The 18,746-nt window shown below is 35.0% G+C and overlaps 1 protein-coding gene across 1 annotated transcript in view; it reads left to right on the top strand.

Moving 5' to 3' along the window:
• The first annotated feature begins 542 nt into the window (after positions 1-542).
• The window catches only part of LOC122530163 (mucin-5AC), a 42,030-nt gene continuing 23,826 nt past the window's right edge, over positions 543-18,746 (top strand). The window contains exons 1-7 of the mRNA XM_043656876.1: positions 543-787; positions 8,871-9,037; positions 9,835-10,035; positions 11,875-12,453; positions 14,062-14,509; positions 15,589-16,447; positions 17,352-17,639. Of these exons, the coding sequence (XP_043512811.1) occupies positions 713-787; positions 8,871-9,037; positions 9,835-10,035; positions 11,875-12,453; positions 14,062-14,509; positions 15,589-16,447; positions 17,352-17,639 (2,617 nt within the window). The 5' untranslated portion in view covers positions 543-712. The remainder of the gene's footprint in view (positions 788-8,870; positions 9,038-9,834; positions 10,036-11,874; positions 12,454-14,061; positions 14,510-15,588; positions 16,448-17,351; positions 17,640-18,746) is intronic.

The raw sequence follows: 18,746 nt of genomic DNA, 5'->3' as shown, positions 1-18,746 counted from the left end.
AAATTGTAATAATATAAAATAATATAAAATCAATCATAAAAATATAAAAATTTATAATTTATAAAATTATAAAATTGTAATAATATAAAATAATATAAAATCCAAATCTGAGGAAATTACTAAAAAAAAGGACTTTTCAGTCTATTATTTACATCATTATCGGTAAAAAAAAAAAGAAAGATAAATTGGATCGAGAAAGAATCTGGATTGAATATCCTTTCATGTCATTATGTTTTACGCTCATATTTATACGAAAGCGTCAACTGTAGTTCGTAAAAAGAGAAATAAAATCGGCACACCTCAAGTTTCGAAGACTACAAAGTTTCGAACTCTCGAGTTTCGAACGGCCATCTGCGAAAATAACGTAGACAAATGAAATTGAAACGTTACCTACGAAACCTTTTAGAAATATGGAATAATTGCGTGCGTGAATGACACGACGAATAATCTTTCTCTTTTCTTCTTTCTTTCTTTTTGTCACGAAAATTTTCATCGATATCAAATATTTCAAGGAAGCTTGCGATTGGATGTTACAGCGGAATCGGATATATGCACGTTCGCGACGAGGACCGAGCATTTTCACATCGTTAACAAACCATCGACGGAGCTGTTCACATCGAACACCAGGCCGAAAGCCTTGAGGGAATTATACGAGGCTGCCGCTATAGTCGCTGTCAGAAGTTTGGATAGCCTGAGAAGGGATGGCAGCTCCATGGATATGTTCCTTTGCACGCCCGTCCTTGGCAAGAGAAGGCGCGACCAAAGTCTCGACATCGAATCCAGGATCGTAAGTATACTTGCGTATTCTCCTATCGGTCTCTCTCTATACTTCCCTGTACACGTGCGGGATTACGCTTCAAAATGCAGAAACGCTTTCATTTAGATACGGATCGTCGAATCGCGGATTTATCCTGACGTATAATTATTTCATTCTTATCTGAAATATTTGAGCGTGATGTACGAAATGTCTCGTTTCTTCGAGTAAAGTGAATGTTTCATTTTTGTTTTTTTTTTTGGGGGGGGGGGCTCTTTTTTATTTATCAGGATTCGTCATTATTTCATTTTTATCTGAAATGTTCGGGTGTAACGTACGAAATGTCTGATTCCTTCGAATAAAGCGTTTCGTTTCTTTTTTTTTTTTTTTGTTTTTATTACTACAGAAAGTTTAGATAGAATTTCTCCAATGGTTGTCAATTAATTAGCAATACATTTTGATAATAATTTTTTCTTCCTTAAAGAAATAATATATCTTTTTCTTCGATAGATTTTAATGTTGCATTAACTTTTATGAAATAATATATCTACTATATAGTAATATAGTAGTATAGTAGTGTATATATATATCTATCTTTTAAAGAAATAATATATCTTTTTCTTAGATAGATTTTAATGTTGCATTAACTACTCTCGAAAGTTTAGAGCACTCGTCGATTTAATCAAGAAATAAATAAATACGTGAATGTTGTGCTGTAAATTATAAACGCTAATAGTTTATGCATGGATATTAATATCTTTAGTAACCTAATTTCATCTGTCGAGAAAACAAAATTGGCAGTGCTACGAAAATATGGATTATGTTTAACTCTAAATTAAAGATGGACTTAATTATTATAATTCTGTTATATTCCATTTATATCTGTTCGAACCTCATTACTTAGAATTACACGAGGTTTTCTGAGAAATGAGATTTTTCTATGAAAAAATCTTCTGCAATTGAGTATGGATCAGGGCAAATTTTTATTTGAAATAAGAATAAACTAATTCATTATTTTTCTTTGAAAAATAACTTGTTGTCAGGAAAAGTAATTCGAGTTGATTCATTGAATCAAAATAACAAATAAACAGAAGTTGTAATTTATACAATAGAATTAAAAATCTTTGAATGAAACAAACACAAAATAAAAGAGAAAGTAATTAAGAAGTTACTTTATTTGACAGTCATATAATTAAATAATTTAGGAAAAAAAATCGTCTGTTTGTTGAAATAAACCAACGTAGAGTTATTCCAAGATAATATCGAGTCAAAGAGGTATGTTATTTAGATAATCATTTTTCATTGCTCGGTATGTATGCCCAGATGTTCAAATAAATAATTTTATTCTATTCAATTTTATTTTATTTCATTCAATTTTATTTTATTTTATTCTATTCAATATTATTTTATTTCATTCAATTTTATTTTATTTTATTCTATTCAATTTTATTTGATTTCACTCAATTTTATTTTATTTCATTCAGTTTTATTTTATTTCATTCAGTTTTATTTTATTTCATTCAATTTTATTTTTTTTCATTCAGTTTTATTTTATTTTATTCAATTTTATGTTATTTCATTCAATTTTATTTTATTTCATTCAATTTTATTTTATTTCATTCAATTTTATTTTATTCAATTACACGATAACGTAAATGAAACAGACTCTTGACGAATTTTTTCTCGAATAATATCGCGATAATCTGTGCAAAGGACAGCGGCGAATCACGAGCATAAGCAGAAGATAAATAGAATAATAAAAAGAAAGGATTGAATTTAGCTAGGTTGCGAGTTTCATATCTGTAGGGCTCGGTACATAATCCCATTGCTGTGGCCACGTTCGCGCAAGCAAGTTCAATGGGAGATGTCATGGGAAGCCATGGGAGATACACTGAATCTCTACATGGTGGTCCCTGTCGGGAGCATGAACCGCTCTATAATGATACGTATCGTTCCCTCGCATTGTCGTTTCGTTAATGCATTAGTCTCTTAATAACACACGACCCACTGTCCAACGACTTCTATGATCCCTTGTGATATACTCTTATTAGGGATACTATTATACGGAACATGTTTTTCTTGTTATTCACTATCGTGTTCGTCTCTTAATTAACGTTATTAGCTCGTTATTAACAGGAGGAAAATTACAGCGTATAATAATTTTGATGCTTGGTTCCTATTGAAAAAGGAACGGAGTAAGTTTTCTAACGAGAAAGAAGTATGGTGATATTTTGTTTCTTTTTGGAATGACCTAACGAAATATATTCTTCGTAATTATTCGCAACTTCTTTGCTCATTGAGATTGTTTCTTATACAATGTAGAACAAAAGTATTGACATAGAATGACATGATCGATAAAATCTCATTGTAGAAACACTAACTACTTTTATTTAACCCGTGTATTATTATTCAACCTGTTCCTATAATCTTTCCGCTCTAAATTAAATAAAAAATGAACAACAAAAATTACAAGAAGCCATTTCACAATTATATCGATAATCCACAACTCTGAACACGAAACACTAAAATTATCCCATATAAACTAATGATTTCTACCTAAAACAGTCGTCTTCGAAAGTCTATCAAAAAAGAACACCATCCCACACGAAATTATCTATTGCGTGTACATGCTGCACACGCGATCCAGCTCGTCCCTAGATGAAAGAACGAAACCTAATCGTTTAGGTTTATCCCTAGATGTACCACCTGGCTGCAAGTAAAATTGGACACAGTCATGCACGTGTATATACCGATCCGCCACTTCTGTTCCCGTTTCATGGATCGTCGACCGTGTTCCTTCGTTTCTTCGTCGCATTTTCGTTCACGTGCCCGTCGAGGTCCCGGTCGATTTTACAAGATGGAATTGGAATTCGTTTCATTGCCCACCGTGTCAAACGCTGGGAGGTTAAATCACTGGGTGCCGCGGACCGGAGCAATAAATCCGCTACTCGTATTACAGCTCTCCATTCTGGCACGCACGGCTACAAGCCATTAACAGTCGGCCATTATCGAAAGTCAATCAACCCTCGCCGCTGGATTTCCGAGCGAGACTCCCGACCGACACGTCGCCCCCTTCCTCTCGTTTTTCTACGTTTTCCCTTACCATTTCGTGGTATCCGCCTTGCTCGTAGGACGAGTTAGGGCGTTTCCAGATGATTGGCAAACAGAGGCGATCCAGTGGAAGATTTTCCTGAAGGGTGGAAAAGAAATTAGAGTGGAATTAAAGTACGGCCAAATTCTTGTAATTCGTGAATCAACGTGGCTAAGCTTCACTTGTTCAAAAGCTGTAGTTATATTATTAATTCCTAAACAAACATTCTGTTCTAGTCTAGATTAAAATTCTAATTTTCTATAAAGTAATTCCACTTCGTTTGTTTAACAGCAGTAATTAAGTATAATATAATTATATAAATTATAATATAATATAATTTAATTATATATAATAAATTAATTAATATATAATAAATAATATAAATATATTATAATAAATATTAAAATATAATAATATAAAAGTATTATTTATATATTGTATAATATATAAATTAAATTACTATACAATAAACAAATTTTAATAATTATATACAATAATAAATAATATAAATATTATAAATATATTATATAATAAATACAATATATAATTATGTATATAACATATAAATAATATAAATTAAATTAATATATAATAAATAAATTTTAATAATTATATACAATAATAAATAATATAAATATTATAAATATATTATATAATAAATATAATATATAAACAATATATGTTAAATTAATAAACAAATTTTAATAATTATATATAATAAACAAATTAATAAACAAATTTTAATAATTATATATAATAATAAATAATATAAATATTATAAATATATTATATAATAAATATAATATATAAATTGAATTAATGTATAATAAATAAATTTTATTAATTATATATAATAATAAATTAATTAATAATAAATTATGTAATATAATGCGTATAAATGTATGAATTATAATAGAATATAATTAATTCGATTTCATTAACCTTTTGACAGAATATTACACACTGGTGAAATTTCTGAGGATTAACACATATTTTAAGATCATTGAAATAAGTAAAGTTCGACTCACATGCGAATTAGCTCTCTTTTAATTAAACGCGGATTAAATTCCACCGTGTGGAATACAATCAGACTGAGATATAGAGTACGTGAGCCGCGTAGGAAACACTGGATCCGTTACTCTGCTGACTTGATCTTTTGTTGAATCGTGATACAATGTACGTAAGTACGCAGATCAGTCAAGTAAGCTGACTGTTCCTTTTACAACCTCTGTTCCTTTTAGACGAAACACACACACACATGCAACATTCACACGTAATAAATGCCTCCTCGATCACGTCACTCAATTGCACGTTGCACGTTGGGGAATAATCACTCTACAATTTTCAAACGATTTTTCATGTACTCTCTTGATGCATGGCGATGTCGAAATGATCCCAAAGAAGTTCAATTCTTTGCTAATTAATTTCCTGTTGCGACAAATTCTCGCGTCAAGTATGGTGAAATTCACTTTAGCAATAAAAATGCTTGAGATCTCGAGTCGAGAAGTTGAACGCAAATTCTTGCAAACTATACTCCTCAATTCTTTACTAAGAACTCTTGTTTCTTGAAAACAAAAAGTTAGTTATATAAAAAAGTTAGTTATGTAAAAAGTTAGTTATGTAAAAAGTTAATTATGTAAAAAGGTAGTTATGTAAAAAGTTAGTTATGTAAAAAGTTAGTTATATAAAAAAGTTAGTTATAAAAAACAAAAAGTTAGTTATATAAAAAAGAAAAAAAAGAAAAGAAACTGCTCTCTATCGCGTGCTAGTCGAAGAGAAGAAGCAACTTTTCGGCGATTGCTCTCTCTTTCTCTCTTTCTCTCTCTCTCTCTCTCTCTCTTTCTCTTGGCTCCGATACGAACAACGCGATAAAAAGTTCACTGTCTCTCACACGTTCGAGGAATCGGTTATCGACGTTACGCCTGACAGATAAACGACGCGATGGAAGAATTAATGGACGATCGGAGACGTCCTTGACGAGTCCTTGATACTCGGTACGACCTTATCAACCATTCGAGTCGTTCGAAAACAGACAGAAGATTTATCGAACGTTCGATACACGCGACCTTCGAGGGAAGGTTCAGCTCGAGCAGCACAACCAGCCGGTACTCACGCGTCTTTTCTTCAACTCCTGCGGCGATAATCGGTTCCTGCGGCCTGCCTGCTTCGTTAACCCCATGCGCTGGCAACTGGTTCGCGGACCATAACGAGTGACCGAACCGTATGCAATAATTCGTCTCTTTCCTCTTCTTTCGAACTCGTCCCGGTATGATATCACTGGATAGAAATGATTAAGGGGGCAGGATAGTTACGAATACTTTGGAGGGCAGAGTAAAAAGAAAGTACATATTTCATTGACATGTGAACTATAAGAAGTAATATTAAAAAAGAAAAAAAGGGAGTTCTTATTTAACTTTTTAATGGCATCCTTTTACGTAATTTTTTCTTTTACATTGACTATTACAGCCAAACAGGATTAGTTGCGACAAAAGGCAAAGAAAATTCAACAATATTTCTCTAGGGCAATTATGGCGAACCTATCAGACACTGGCTCACGCAGGCTTTTTAAATGACGTACGCGTTGATTTTTATAGACTTATCATCATATATATAAAAGAATTTTAATTATTTTCCGAACTGCTCTTTCCAAAAAATATTAAGAAAATTACAAGTGTTCGGTTAGAGATCAAAATAAATGCATAATTGTGTTTTATGAAGGATTTACGACTTATTACGGTTATATATACATATAAGTATTTTAAGTCTTAAATGTTATACGACTTAGTTGCGTCCAAAATATTTTATATAGCGCTTACGATTAAACAGATGTAATAAACACTAAAAGACACACTAGATTCCATTCTCAGAATGGGTAGTTTTGCTAGTTTTTTATATAATAAAAGAGAGAACAGACGATAAAAAGTATTAAGAAATAAAGTATATATATCTAATGTATAGTACAGGGATGACTAGGTATGATGTTACCCCTTTTATATCAATTCTTTGACGTCGACATTTGTTTTTTGCTCTTTACTTGCAAAAGTAAAAGTTGTAAAACAAAAAGGAAACGTAAACTTTTTAGAGGATTATAAAAGTGAGAACCAAAGAAAAGTAGTTTTTAACTATCCTCCCCTCCCCTTTTCCAAGTGACGCCACTGACTTAGTGATCTACAAGCTAGTACTAAAAAAAATAATGAACAAAATTTGACCTACTTCTCAAACAGGTTCGCCGTTACTGCTCTAGGGATTGACGATCCAACATTTTCATTTCTGTTATTATGAAAAATAAGTTACCATAAATTATTATATAATTATTATAAATTGTGAAAGTAGCAGCTATTTGTTTTCGGTGTGTCGAATTTATGCCAAAAAATTTTGTTCATATACGTTATAAACTATATTACCGTAAACTATATTAACTTACATATTACCGTAACATATTAACTATATTAACTTATTACTTATATTAACGTATACACGTTTATATACGTTATAAACTATATTAAAATATTAACTACGTTTTTTGTTTACATCTTTCGAAATTGCTAGAAATTAAAAATTGTTCGATCGTCCAGTGACATCACACCGACGAGTTGAAAAAGAAAGCGACGAATTATTGTGTACGATGTTTGGCCACTCGTTATGGTCCGCAATCAGTTGCCAGCGCAACTGGTTAAGGCTCCCTCAGACGAAATTTCAAAGCAGCAAGTCTACAAATCTATATAAATACTTCGAGAAGAAGTTGAACTTGCGAAAGAAACGACGGTATTACGGAAGTAACATTTACCCGATTGAAAATTTCTTTTTCAACTATAAATTATCCCAATTACACAGGACACTCTATATTCATACAACGATCCAACATTTTCATTTCTGTTATTATGAAAAATAAGTTAAATTGTTGTATAATTATTATAAATTATGAAAATAGCAGCTATTTGTTTTCGGCGTGTCGAATTTATGCCAAAAATTTTGTTCATATACGTTATAAACTATATTACCGTAACTGTATTAACTTACATATTAACTATATTAACTTATTACCTATATTAACGCTCTATATTCATACAACGATCCAACATTTTCATTTCTATTATTATGAAAAATAAGTTAAATTATTATACAATTATTATAAATTATGAAAATAGCAGCTATTTGTTTTCGGCGTGTCGAATTTATGCCAAAAATTTTGTTCATATACGTTATAAACTATATTACCGTAACTGTATTAACTTACATATTAACTATATTAACTTATTACCTATATTAACGCTCTATATTCATACAACGATCCAACATTTTCATTTCTATTATTATGAAAAATAAGTTAAATTATTATACAATTATTATAAATTATGAAAATAGCAGCTATTTGTTTTCGGCGTGTCGAATTTATGCCAAAAATTTTGTTCATATACGTTATAAACTATATTACCGTAACCGTATTAACTTACATATTACCGTAACATATTAACTATATTAACTTATTTCCTATATTAACGCTCATATTCATATTCATACAACGATCCGCCAATTTTTTTCGGGAAATCGATATTTGACGGACGTACGGGAAAATGATTCGAAAACGATTGCACGAGGGTTTCGTTGGTAAGCCACGAGAGGCCGGTGTCGCGAGGATCGAGAGCTGGCAAAAAGTTGGCTCGATAGATTTTCACCTGGTTTGCAGGCAAGTACCGTGCAACATCCCGTGGTAGAAAAGGGCCAGACTGAAACACAATCCGTTCCGTATTCCGTGCGTGAAAGCCGCTTGGTCACGAGGTGACATCCGACAATGCTTGGTGCCCACGCAGCGCCGTAGCGCGTAAAACACGTCGGTCGCGTTTTCGCCGCGAGGCATCAAGTTTCTTAGAAACAGAAGCGACGCTGTTAGTGGTTGGTAGCTCGCGTTGTTGTAATTCGTTCGTTTTGTTTCTTTTTTTTTTTTTTTTTTGTTTCTTTCGTCGGTTAGAAAATCGAAAGCTGATTTTCGTTTTTAACACGTTTGTTGCGAATTCGTCGTTACAGCCGGCAGCTATCGAGGATCTACGAAGATGGACATCCACAGAGGCGCTCGGGGACGTTACCGTACCACCGGATTGCATGTCCAGGATCCTCGGGGATACAACGACCGACGATGCCGTCGATCACAAGCTGCCCAGCCCCGAGGAACAGGTCCAAGCAATCGCTCTCAAGTAAGCAGGAAATTTATGCCACCGTAAAGATAATGGGTACCAGCTTTGTCGATTCAGCCAAGTGTAAATCTCGCACAGTTTCGCGAACGACGAAGGAAGTACACACGAAGTTCGAATCACTTCAGTTTGGAACTCTCTGAATCTCTAGTTTCTAATTTTATTTCTCGTCTGAAGAATCAAACGATAGGTTAACTAGGTTCAAGCCTGGTGAAGAGCGTTATTCTAAAAAAAGTTATTATAGGCGCAGTTTATGTTTGAATTTTTTTTCTTTTTTTATTTGCATAGTTGAAAGCTGGATCAATAGGACGAATTGGTATTAGAATGGGTCACAGGATCACTGAAAGACTGAATGATATAAAACAAAAATAACTTTTACAAACATACGTTCTTTCAATTTTTTATTTATATTTCATTATTTTATATTATTTATTTATTATTTTATTTGGAAATATAATTAATGGATTTTTCTCAGAATTTCTATAAATCTTTCAAACTTCAGTTTTTCAATGGCCATCCTATATATTAGTTTAATGTTAGAATGAAAGTAAGTTCGAAATCTGGGTACGTAAATGCCATAACGATGATTTTATTTCTGATGGCTGCATATACACGCAACGTTGGAAGATCGTGTCTCGAAGTTGGTATTCGCGTCAAAAATTCTACTTGTCGAAGATACAAATTTCAAAACAGTGGTCGATCTTCAAACTTTAGTGTTACGAATACGTTATTTTCGTGTTTAACCATTGTAATCGTTCATCGTCGACGTCGATTTTCAAATTATCGTTGATGCGTCTTAGATTCCCGGCAGAGATCGTGGCGGTGGACGTCAGTGGCAGAGGATTCGAAAGAATGTCGATGAGAAGGAGATCTCTGCTGTCTGGTCCGGAGAGCCAAGAGACAGCGGTGAAACGACGATCGAGGCCTCGACGACCCCGAGGGAAAAGACGGAACACCATCGCCGGTACCGATCAAAAGGAAATTCGACAAGCTATCGGAGGGTGAGTTCACACGCGTACCATCTCTAGATATCTAAAATGTACTTACGAATTTGAATCTTCGATAGATTGAAGTAGGAACGTATTTCTTTTTCCCTTTTTTCTTCTTCCTTTTTGCCAAGTCTAGTGACACGCAGAGCTCGAATCTTCGAAGCTTCAAGGCTGAAAGTTCAAACTTTTGAAGCCTTAAAAAAATATATACTTTGATTCCAGCTACTTTTGTTAACAAAAATATTAATATAAATAAATAAATGAAAATATCTATTAACACTGGAATATCAAAATATTCTATATATAAATCATCATAGTTTAAACGATGATTAAGATAAATAGATTTATATTTATAATTATGCTTCTGTCCAAACAAACAGAAATCAGTATATCAATTTTGACGGGAATGTGCGTGTCTTTTCAATAATAATAATAATTAGACAGGCTTGATAATAATTTTGTAGCTCTAAACACTCACCGTGTTATATATAATTATAAAATTTATTATTGTTGAAGTAAGTTTTTGATAAAGATTGCGCAAGAATCAGTACAGTGCATGAATATTTTTCCTAAGGGTTAGTATTCCTATTAGTATATTCCTAAGACTTTGCTATTTTTAGAATGAACTCTCAGTTTTGTACTTACGCCAATCTTATAGGAATTTTATAGGAAATTCCTTGCCTTAAAACCTGTCTCCACGCCTAGCGCGAATGATAATAATTATATGCGACTGGGGGATCGACGTTTTCATCAGAGATATTAAAATGAAAAAAATAGAAATACAATAGAGTAAATTTTTATTCGTGTGTTATATAAACAATCGTTTAAATTTTTAAAAATACACTGTTTTGCATCTGTAATATATCTAAAAAAATTTATGACCATTTCGGTAGTTTTAATGTTAATAAAATTTTACAGGAAATCTCTTACCTTGAAACCTGTCTCAACGTCTATCACGAATGATGGAAATTATACGCGATTTCATCAGAGATATCAAAATGAAAAAAAATAGAAATACAATAGAGTACACAAACTTTTATTCGTGTGTTTTATAAAAAATTATTTAAATTTTTAAAAATACACCGTTTTGCATCTGTAATATATCTAAAAAAATTTATATTTATAAATTATAAATTTTTAAAAATACAGTTTTATATCTGTAATATATCTAAAAAAATTTGACCATTTCGGTAGTTTGAATGTTAATAAAATTTTATAGGAAATCTCTTACCTTGAAACCTGTCTCAACGTCTATCGCGAATGATGGAAATTATACGCGATTTCATCAGAGATATCAAAGTGAAAGGAAATAAAAATACAATAGAATACATAAATTTTTATTCGTGTGTTTTATAAAAAATCATTTAAATTTTTAAAAATACAGTTTTATATCTGTAATATATCTAAAAAAATTTGACCATTTCGGTGGTTTTAATGTTAATAAAATTTTATAGGAAATCTCTTACTTTGTAATCTATCTCAATGCCTAGCGCGAATGATAAAAATTATACGGGATTGGTGGGATCGACGATTTCATCAGAGATATCAAAGTGAAAAAAAATAAAAATACAATAGAATAAACATAGAAAATACAAACTTTTATTCGTATGTATTTTATAAAAAATTATTTAAACCTTCTTTATTTTTAAATACACTGTTTTGTATCTGTAATATAAAAAAATGGTCTAAAAAAATTTACGACCATTTCGATAGTTTTAATGTTAATAAGATTTTATAGGAAATCCCTTACCTTGAAATCTGTCTCAACGCCTAGCGCGAATGATAGAAATTGCACGCGTCGGTTTCGAGAGTGCGACAATCGGGGAAATATTTCCGATCTTTGCTTTGCAGAGAAACGACCGGGGAAGAGGCGGACGAGACGATGTCGAATATCACGTCGAGGGCTCATCGATCGGCCAGCACGGATATATTAGGCTCGTCGAAGAAAGACTCGCCGACGGAAAAGAAATCTCACTTCAATACGTTGAAGGCGTGGGGTATGTCCAGACTGAAATTGATCAGCCCGAAATCCAGTCAGCAGCAGCAGCAGCAGGAGCAACAGGAGGCGAGCGCAGCGTCGGGCGCAGAGAGGTCAGAGCAGGATGAAGGTCAGTCGAGATCAGCCGAGGAAACAAATATTTACGAAATGGTAATAACCAGGCGCAGAAAGGACAAGTCGCACGAAAGGAAGCCGAGCTCGTCGAGCTCGAGCGGCAAGAGCACCTCGAGCATACCGGTGTCAGTGCCGAACGCCGACAGGCAACAACAGAGCGTGAAATTGCGCGAAAGCGCGGCCCAAAGGAGAGAAAGACGAAAGGGGAGCAGCCGCGACGAGCCGCCTCATTCCAGCTCTGGAAACTGGAGTGCATCCTCTGAAAGCGGAAGGGCGAGTATCGGAAGCGAGACCACTACCACCACGCATCAGCCAAGGTACGACACTGTTACTCGTTTTTCGAGATCACGATGATTTCTTCACTGAGGAAGAGAAAAAGAGAAGGGGGAAATTAACGCCTTGAGAATTTTTTGTATACGGATACGAAGCTTGTGTAGAGGAGATGGATCATTAGATATTGCCATCTAGATTTACGTCATTGTTATTATTTCGCGTGGCGAAAAATGTTTCAGATGAGGTTGAATGATTTCGAGAGATTTTTGATGGTACTAGTTTTCTTGTAGGTGGACGTGTAGAGGACATATGAAGGTCATCAATGTTTCTTTAAATGGAATTATGTATTTTTTTTTGTTGCGTCAGTTGATATTCTTTACAAAAAAAAAAGTATTAAGCTATTTGTATGTTAAAAAATCGTTAGGAAATATTTTAATTTTAATTTTGTAAAATTATCGTATGAAAGACATGGAAGGAAAAGGTTAGTATTCTTATATTTATACTGTCTTTGTCTTTCGTTACGATAATCTTACAAAATTAAAATTAAAATGTCTCCTAAACTAATGATTTTTTTTTTTTTAAATAAATAGACTAATATATAAGGTTTCACGTATTAACCACTTGTGTTGGCAACCGATTGCGGACCATAACGAGTGACCAAACCGTATACAATAATTCGTCGTTTTCTTTTTCTTTTGAACTCGTCGGTAATGACATCACTCGATAGAAATTATTGAGAAGTAATAAATTTATTATTATGTTATTATATTATATTGTATTATTTATTATTATATTTTGCCTAGTTTGTTTTACTTAAATATACTTAAAACTGAGGAAGTATTACAATTTTGGGACAAAAAATTCTCGACGTGCGTTGCACGTTATTTTAGCGCAAAAAGTTAACAAGTAGTTCATACACATACATAGGATGGTCACTGATGATCTAAAACACATGTTTTTTTTATTTTATTTGGAAATATAATCAATGGTTTTTTTCACTATTACGTGAAAAAAATAATAATATATTATATGTGAAAAATATTAAAGAAATATATTTTAATGAAATTTGACTATAAATAATAAGGTGCATCTTTATGCAATTACTAGATTAATTTATACACTATTAGAATATAAATTGTAGTACAGTATTAGAATATAAATGTTTATTACTTTTGACGTACAATTAAATTCAAAATCCTCTCGACAACCGGTGGATTGTCGCATCATGATGGTGCATCATAGGATTAATTTAGTAATTTTTATTGGATATAGATATACCTTATTACTTATAGTCAAATTTCATCAAAATACATTTTTTATTCTTATATAAATATTCTTCACATATAATATTTTATTACTTTTTTCACGCACAGTACTGAAAAAAAAATCCATTAATTATATCTTTTTTCATATTATGTGTCAGAAACAAAAAAAAAACCATTCAGTGTTTCAGTGGCCACCCTATATAATAAGTTTATTGTTAAGTTCACGTTCAAACACCATGGATATCCAGTTGACAGAAGTTTGATATCCTTCAATTAATTCAGTTTATTGGTCCAAAACTGATGTTTCATTTAGATCTAATATAAATCTAAATATTAGTACGCAATATATGAATATAGATTAACGTTAGACTGTTATCGTGTGTCTAGATCGACGACAACCGCCTCGATTGGAACCTCGTCGACATCTTTGAGCCACGTGAGACGATTCAAGGGACGAGATACGTCGACGTCATCCTCGGTAACGTCGGAGGGTACATTAACTCCAGACATTATACAAGATATTGCCGTGATACCTTTCTCGGACGACGGTGAAACATCGTCCGTGTATTCCTGCGATACGGAGGGCTATTACACCTCCTTTCACGTGGACTCTGGCCTAAAAACTTTACGGGAGGAGGATCCAGTGCCGCAGTGTCCATTGATGAAATCGAACGATATCAGCTCCGATCCTACCTCACCGGTTGTCGAGAACGAATACGAGCTCTTTGGTAGAGGTTCGACGTCGACAACGACGAGCTCCGCGGGCACCGTGTGCACCGCTTTAATGGCACCGCCGCCGCCAGAAAGAAAATCTAGCCTAACCGTTGTTGCCATGGTATGGAAGGAATTTCTGCTTTCTTGCAATCTTGTCATTTTTTTTTTTTTTTTTTTTTTTTTTTTTTCTTAAATATCAATCTTCGAACGGCGAAGGCTGGATTGAATTTAGTACATGTAGATGTACACGTAGATGTTATAATTGTAGATGCAAATTCATATTTTTTCACCTTGGTGAAAAATTTCTTTTACCAAAAAATACTTTGCACAAAAATTGCAATATAACACGCGCTGTTATATTGTCGAATTAATTATTATTTAAATTATTATATTGTCGAATTGATTATTATTTAAAAATACTTTGCGCGAAAATTGTAACATAACACGCGCTGTTATATTGTCGAATTAATTATTATTTAAAGAATAATAATTAATTATTATTTAAAGATATAGAGAAAAAGATAAGATAAAAGCTTCCAATCGGCTGTTCGTTTTACTCTCTTGAAATGAAATATTCAACCGATTCGGCTTCCGCTGGACGAGGATTAACCCGTTAGAACTTATGACACGTACCACTGACAGCATTTATTCCATAATTTACTCGATCTCTTGTAATTTTTTTTCTCAAGTATGTGTAACTTCGGAGCAATATGTTTGTTTTCTTTCTTTTTTTTTTCTAAATTAGAAGCTGCGACTCACTAACGGATGGAAAAATTGGTATAGTAAGTTGAGATGATTGAGAGTGATTGTCTACAAGGTAAACACGTGCAATGTATGTTTGTATATGTTTGTATGTGTTTTTAAGTGACGATAACCAAACGGAGTAGTGGTGTAAAAACGTACATTTCCACATTGCGAGAGATTTAAAAGAATAATAATCCGGCTCAATAACAAATTAATGTACATGTAATACGAAGTGGGTGTACTTAAACTTAAATTAATTCGTTTTCGCCTGCGAAATCGTACGTGATTAATAAATTTTTAAACATCTCACCAATACCTCGTCTTGTAACAACCCAAATTTATTAAACGCATTCTCAACTTTCTATCTTCTCTTTGTCTTCTTCTCGTCATTTCTGATTCTCTCTCAGAAATTCGCTCATTTCATTGACCGGGGTCTTTCATTTTCATCGTCGACAGGTTCACGGGCCAAACCAGAACGGCGGCGAGTCGCCAGACAGCGGTCACAACACCTCGTCGTCGCCCGTGGAGTCAGCCTCGAGTCCAGCCTGCACCGGAAGATCGTGCTCGGAGTTCGAGTACTCGGAATCGAGCGACCTCGAGGGCTGCGAGAGGATCGAGAGGATCCGCTCGAAGACGGCGATCAACACCAGCCGTATACCGTCCATGTGCGTGATTACGCCACCAGGATCCGACGACGAGCACGCGACGAGAGATTCGGATCAGACGAGCAAGAAGACCGAGAGCAGGAAGGCCGATCTTCAAACGGGCGGATCGGTTCTCATGTCCGCCACGGTTGGCACATCCAAGATGGAGGTGATTAACGGGCAGGACAAGAACCTATACGCCACGATTCAGGTGTTACCTTCGTCCACGAACGAGAAGCCCGCAATCGGGCAAAGTCAGGCGGTCAAGATCAGCCCGCTGAGCGGCGTTCTTGGCAAACTTCGTGGTGTTCTTCCTGGCAGGAAGCAGATACTGAAGAGCACCGTTCAGGGAACCGAGCAAGGGAACGCAGCAGACTCCGGCGACTATGTCACCATAGCCGACGTGAGAAACAACAACGACAAACGTCAAGATTCACCATCTTGCTCGGCTGGCGCCACTCCGGTCCGGTCGCCGGTCACCTACGCCAACTCGGACATTTTTAAGAAGGACGCCGAGTACGTTAGCCTGAGCGAACTACCGAAGAAGCCTGACTCGTCTTTGGAGAGGAAGAGACAGGGCGCGAGGGTCACGTTGGACTCGGAGGGCAAGGTCGTTTATTCGTCGGACAGCTTGAAGAGGAGGAAGGGCGCTCACACCACGTTCAATCCAGGTGTGTTTCGTTGGTTTTATTATTATCAAGATCAATGGATGACGCGATGCTTATATTCAGTGATATTGTACGATATTCTTCTGTACTTCTCAACGGAAGCTAGAATTTTCTCTGTCAATTTTATCAATCTTCGAACTTTATAGATAGATTTTGTACAGTTTTATGTATTTCTTCTTTCAACTATATTTTCAAATATATTCAACTAGTATAAAGTCATATATATATTCTATATTCCATATTAGTCATATATATTTATATATTCTATATTTATATATTCTATATTCTATATTCTATATTCTATATTTCTATATTCTGTATTCTATATTTCTATATTTCTATATTTTTATATTCTATATTCTATATTCTATATTCTATATTTCTATATTGCTATATTGCTATATTTTATATTTCTATATTTCTATATTTCTATATTCTATGTTTCTATATTTCTATATTCTATATTTCTATATTCTATATTTCTATATTCTATATTCTATATTTCTATATTTCTATATTCTACAATCTATATTTCTATATATATTTATATATTCCATATTCTATATTTCTATTATATATTTATATATTCTATATTCTATATTTCTATTATATACTTATATATTCTATATTCTATATTTCTATTATATACTTATATATTCTATATTCTATATTTCTATTATATATTTATATATTCTATATTTCATATTATATTTCATGTAATATATTCAATATTCTCAATAAGCATTGAAGTCTCAAGTGAAAATACACATCCTTTTGCGTCATTAAATTCTCTTATTCGTTAATTATTTATTAATCTCTCTAATATACATATGCTATTGCTACCCAATTCTACAATCTAAGCTGTATTCAGTTAAACCGCTTTCTCATCTGCGTTAAAATCCATTAGGTCCATTCGTAAGGGAGGGAGCGTCGCCAAGCCCGTCACCCCTGTTGCACCGCGCGACACCGAACGTGCGGGCAGTGACAAAGACCAACGACACGGTGGACGGGCCGAGCAGATCTACGCCACCTACCTCGCCTCAATTGGGCAAAGTGATCATCAGAGCGGCGAGAAGTCCCGACCGCGCCGTCAGCCCGGATTACGTGCGAACCCCGACGACCGTGGTTGGTCCGACCAGTCCAACTGCCCATCGACACGTGCGCGGAGCTTACGTCAACGTGCAGGAGGACGAAGGTAAGGCGGCTTCTGGCACGAGCACTGTCGAACGCGACTGCACTGGCTGCGCCGGTAGATTAGAGGCACAATGTACACTCGCGACGAACGATCAGCCTAACAGGCTGAACGCACCTCTGACCATCAACGACGGAAGCCCATTGTTTTCGGCTAGAAGCACCTGTCGAACGGCCTGCGGGACGATAGCACTGGCACCGAGTAACAAGCTGTCGGACCCTAGTAAGTCTAAATTCTCCTCTAGCAAAACAGCTAGGTCCGCTGCTGATGCAACTGATCGCGACGAGAATCACCCGCCGTGTCTCGCTAACGATAATCCGACTCAGAATCGAGTTTCGAGCAGAGCGGGCCAAGCGTCCGCCGTGGATCTCAATGCCACGAATTTGCGTCTCGACTTCGAGAGATCGGCTCTCTGCTCGAATGGCTCGAGACCAAGCGTTAACACTCCGAAGTCGAGTAGAAAGTTGCTGGTGTCCGACTTGGACACGCCTAACTTCTGTAGGAAAATCACGAAGCTAGATCCCCGGTGTGACGAGGAGATAGGTGTTAGAGAGAGCGATGCCGACGAATCTGGATTGAACGACAGAGGCACGATCGTTGATTCGGGTTTTAGCGAGACGTGTCCCGATAACGGCCATACGAAAAAGTCCGAGTCGTTCAAGGTTAACGACAGAGCGGAGCGTAAAGTGAAACGGAGCGAGAGTTATCGTATGGCGAACAGTCCGATCATGTTCATCAAAAAGTTCTCCAGCAACGGGGAGAAATCGTCGAAGATCTGCAGAACACCGTCGGAGGAGCTGCAGGAGGAGTTGTTGAAGGAAAGGATCAATTATCCGGAAACGGTATCCAGCCCTGAGCCACCGCACGTGAACTTCGATATGAACGTGACGATCTCGATTCCCGTTACGACCGTGGCGAAAAGCCCTAGGCCCAGAGCCACGGACATCGAACCCGCCAGAGTGCTCAAGTATTCCGGCAACGATACTGAAATTTGGTGATCGATGAAATGTCTCCGGGTGAATCTTTCGGGAGATCTCTCTCCCAACTGTTATTATTATAACGAATCACAAATGATGATAACAGTAAAGTAAAAAGTAGGGCAAAGGAATT

The sequence above is a fragment of the Frieseomelitta varia genome, unplaced genomic scaffold, assembly GCF_011392965.1.
Source record: "Frieseomelitta varia isolate USP_RPSP 00005682 unplaced genomic scaffold, Fvar_1.2 scaffold_331, whole genome shotgun sequence".
NCBI classification, from domain to species: Eukaryota; Metazoa; Arthropoda; class Insecta; order Hymenoptera; family Apidae; genus Frieseomelitta; species Frieseomelitta varia.
The sequence above is the reverse complement of the archived record's forward strand: the minus strand, read 5'-3'. Positions and strand labels throughout refer to the sequence as shown.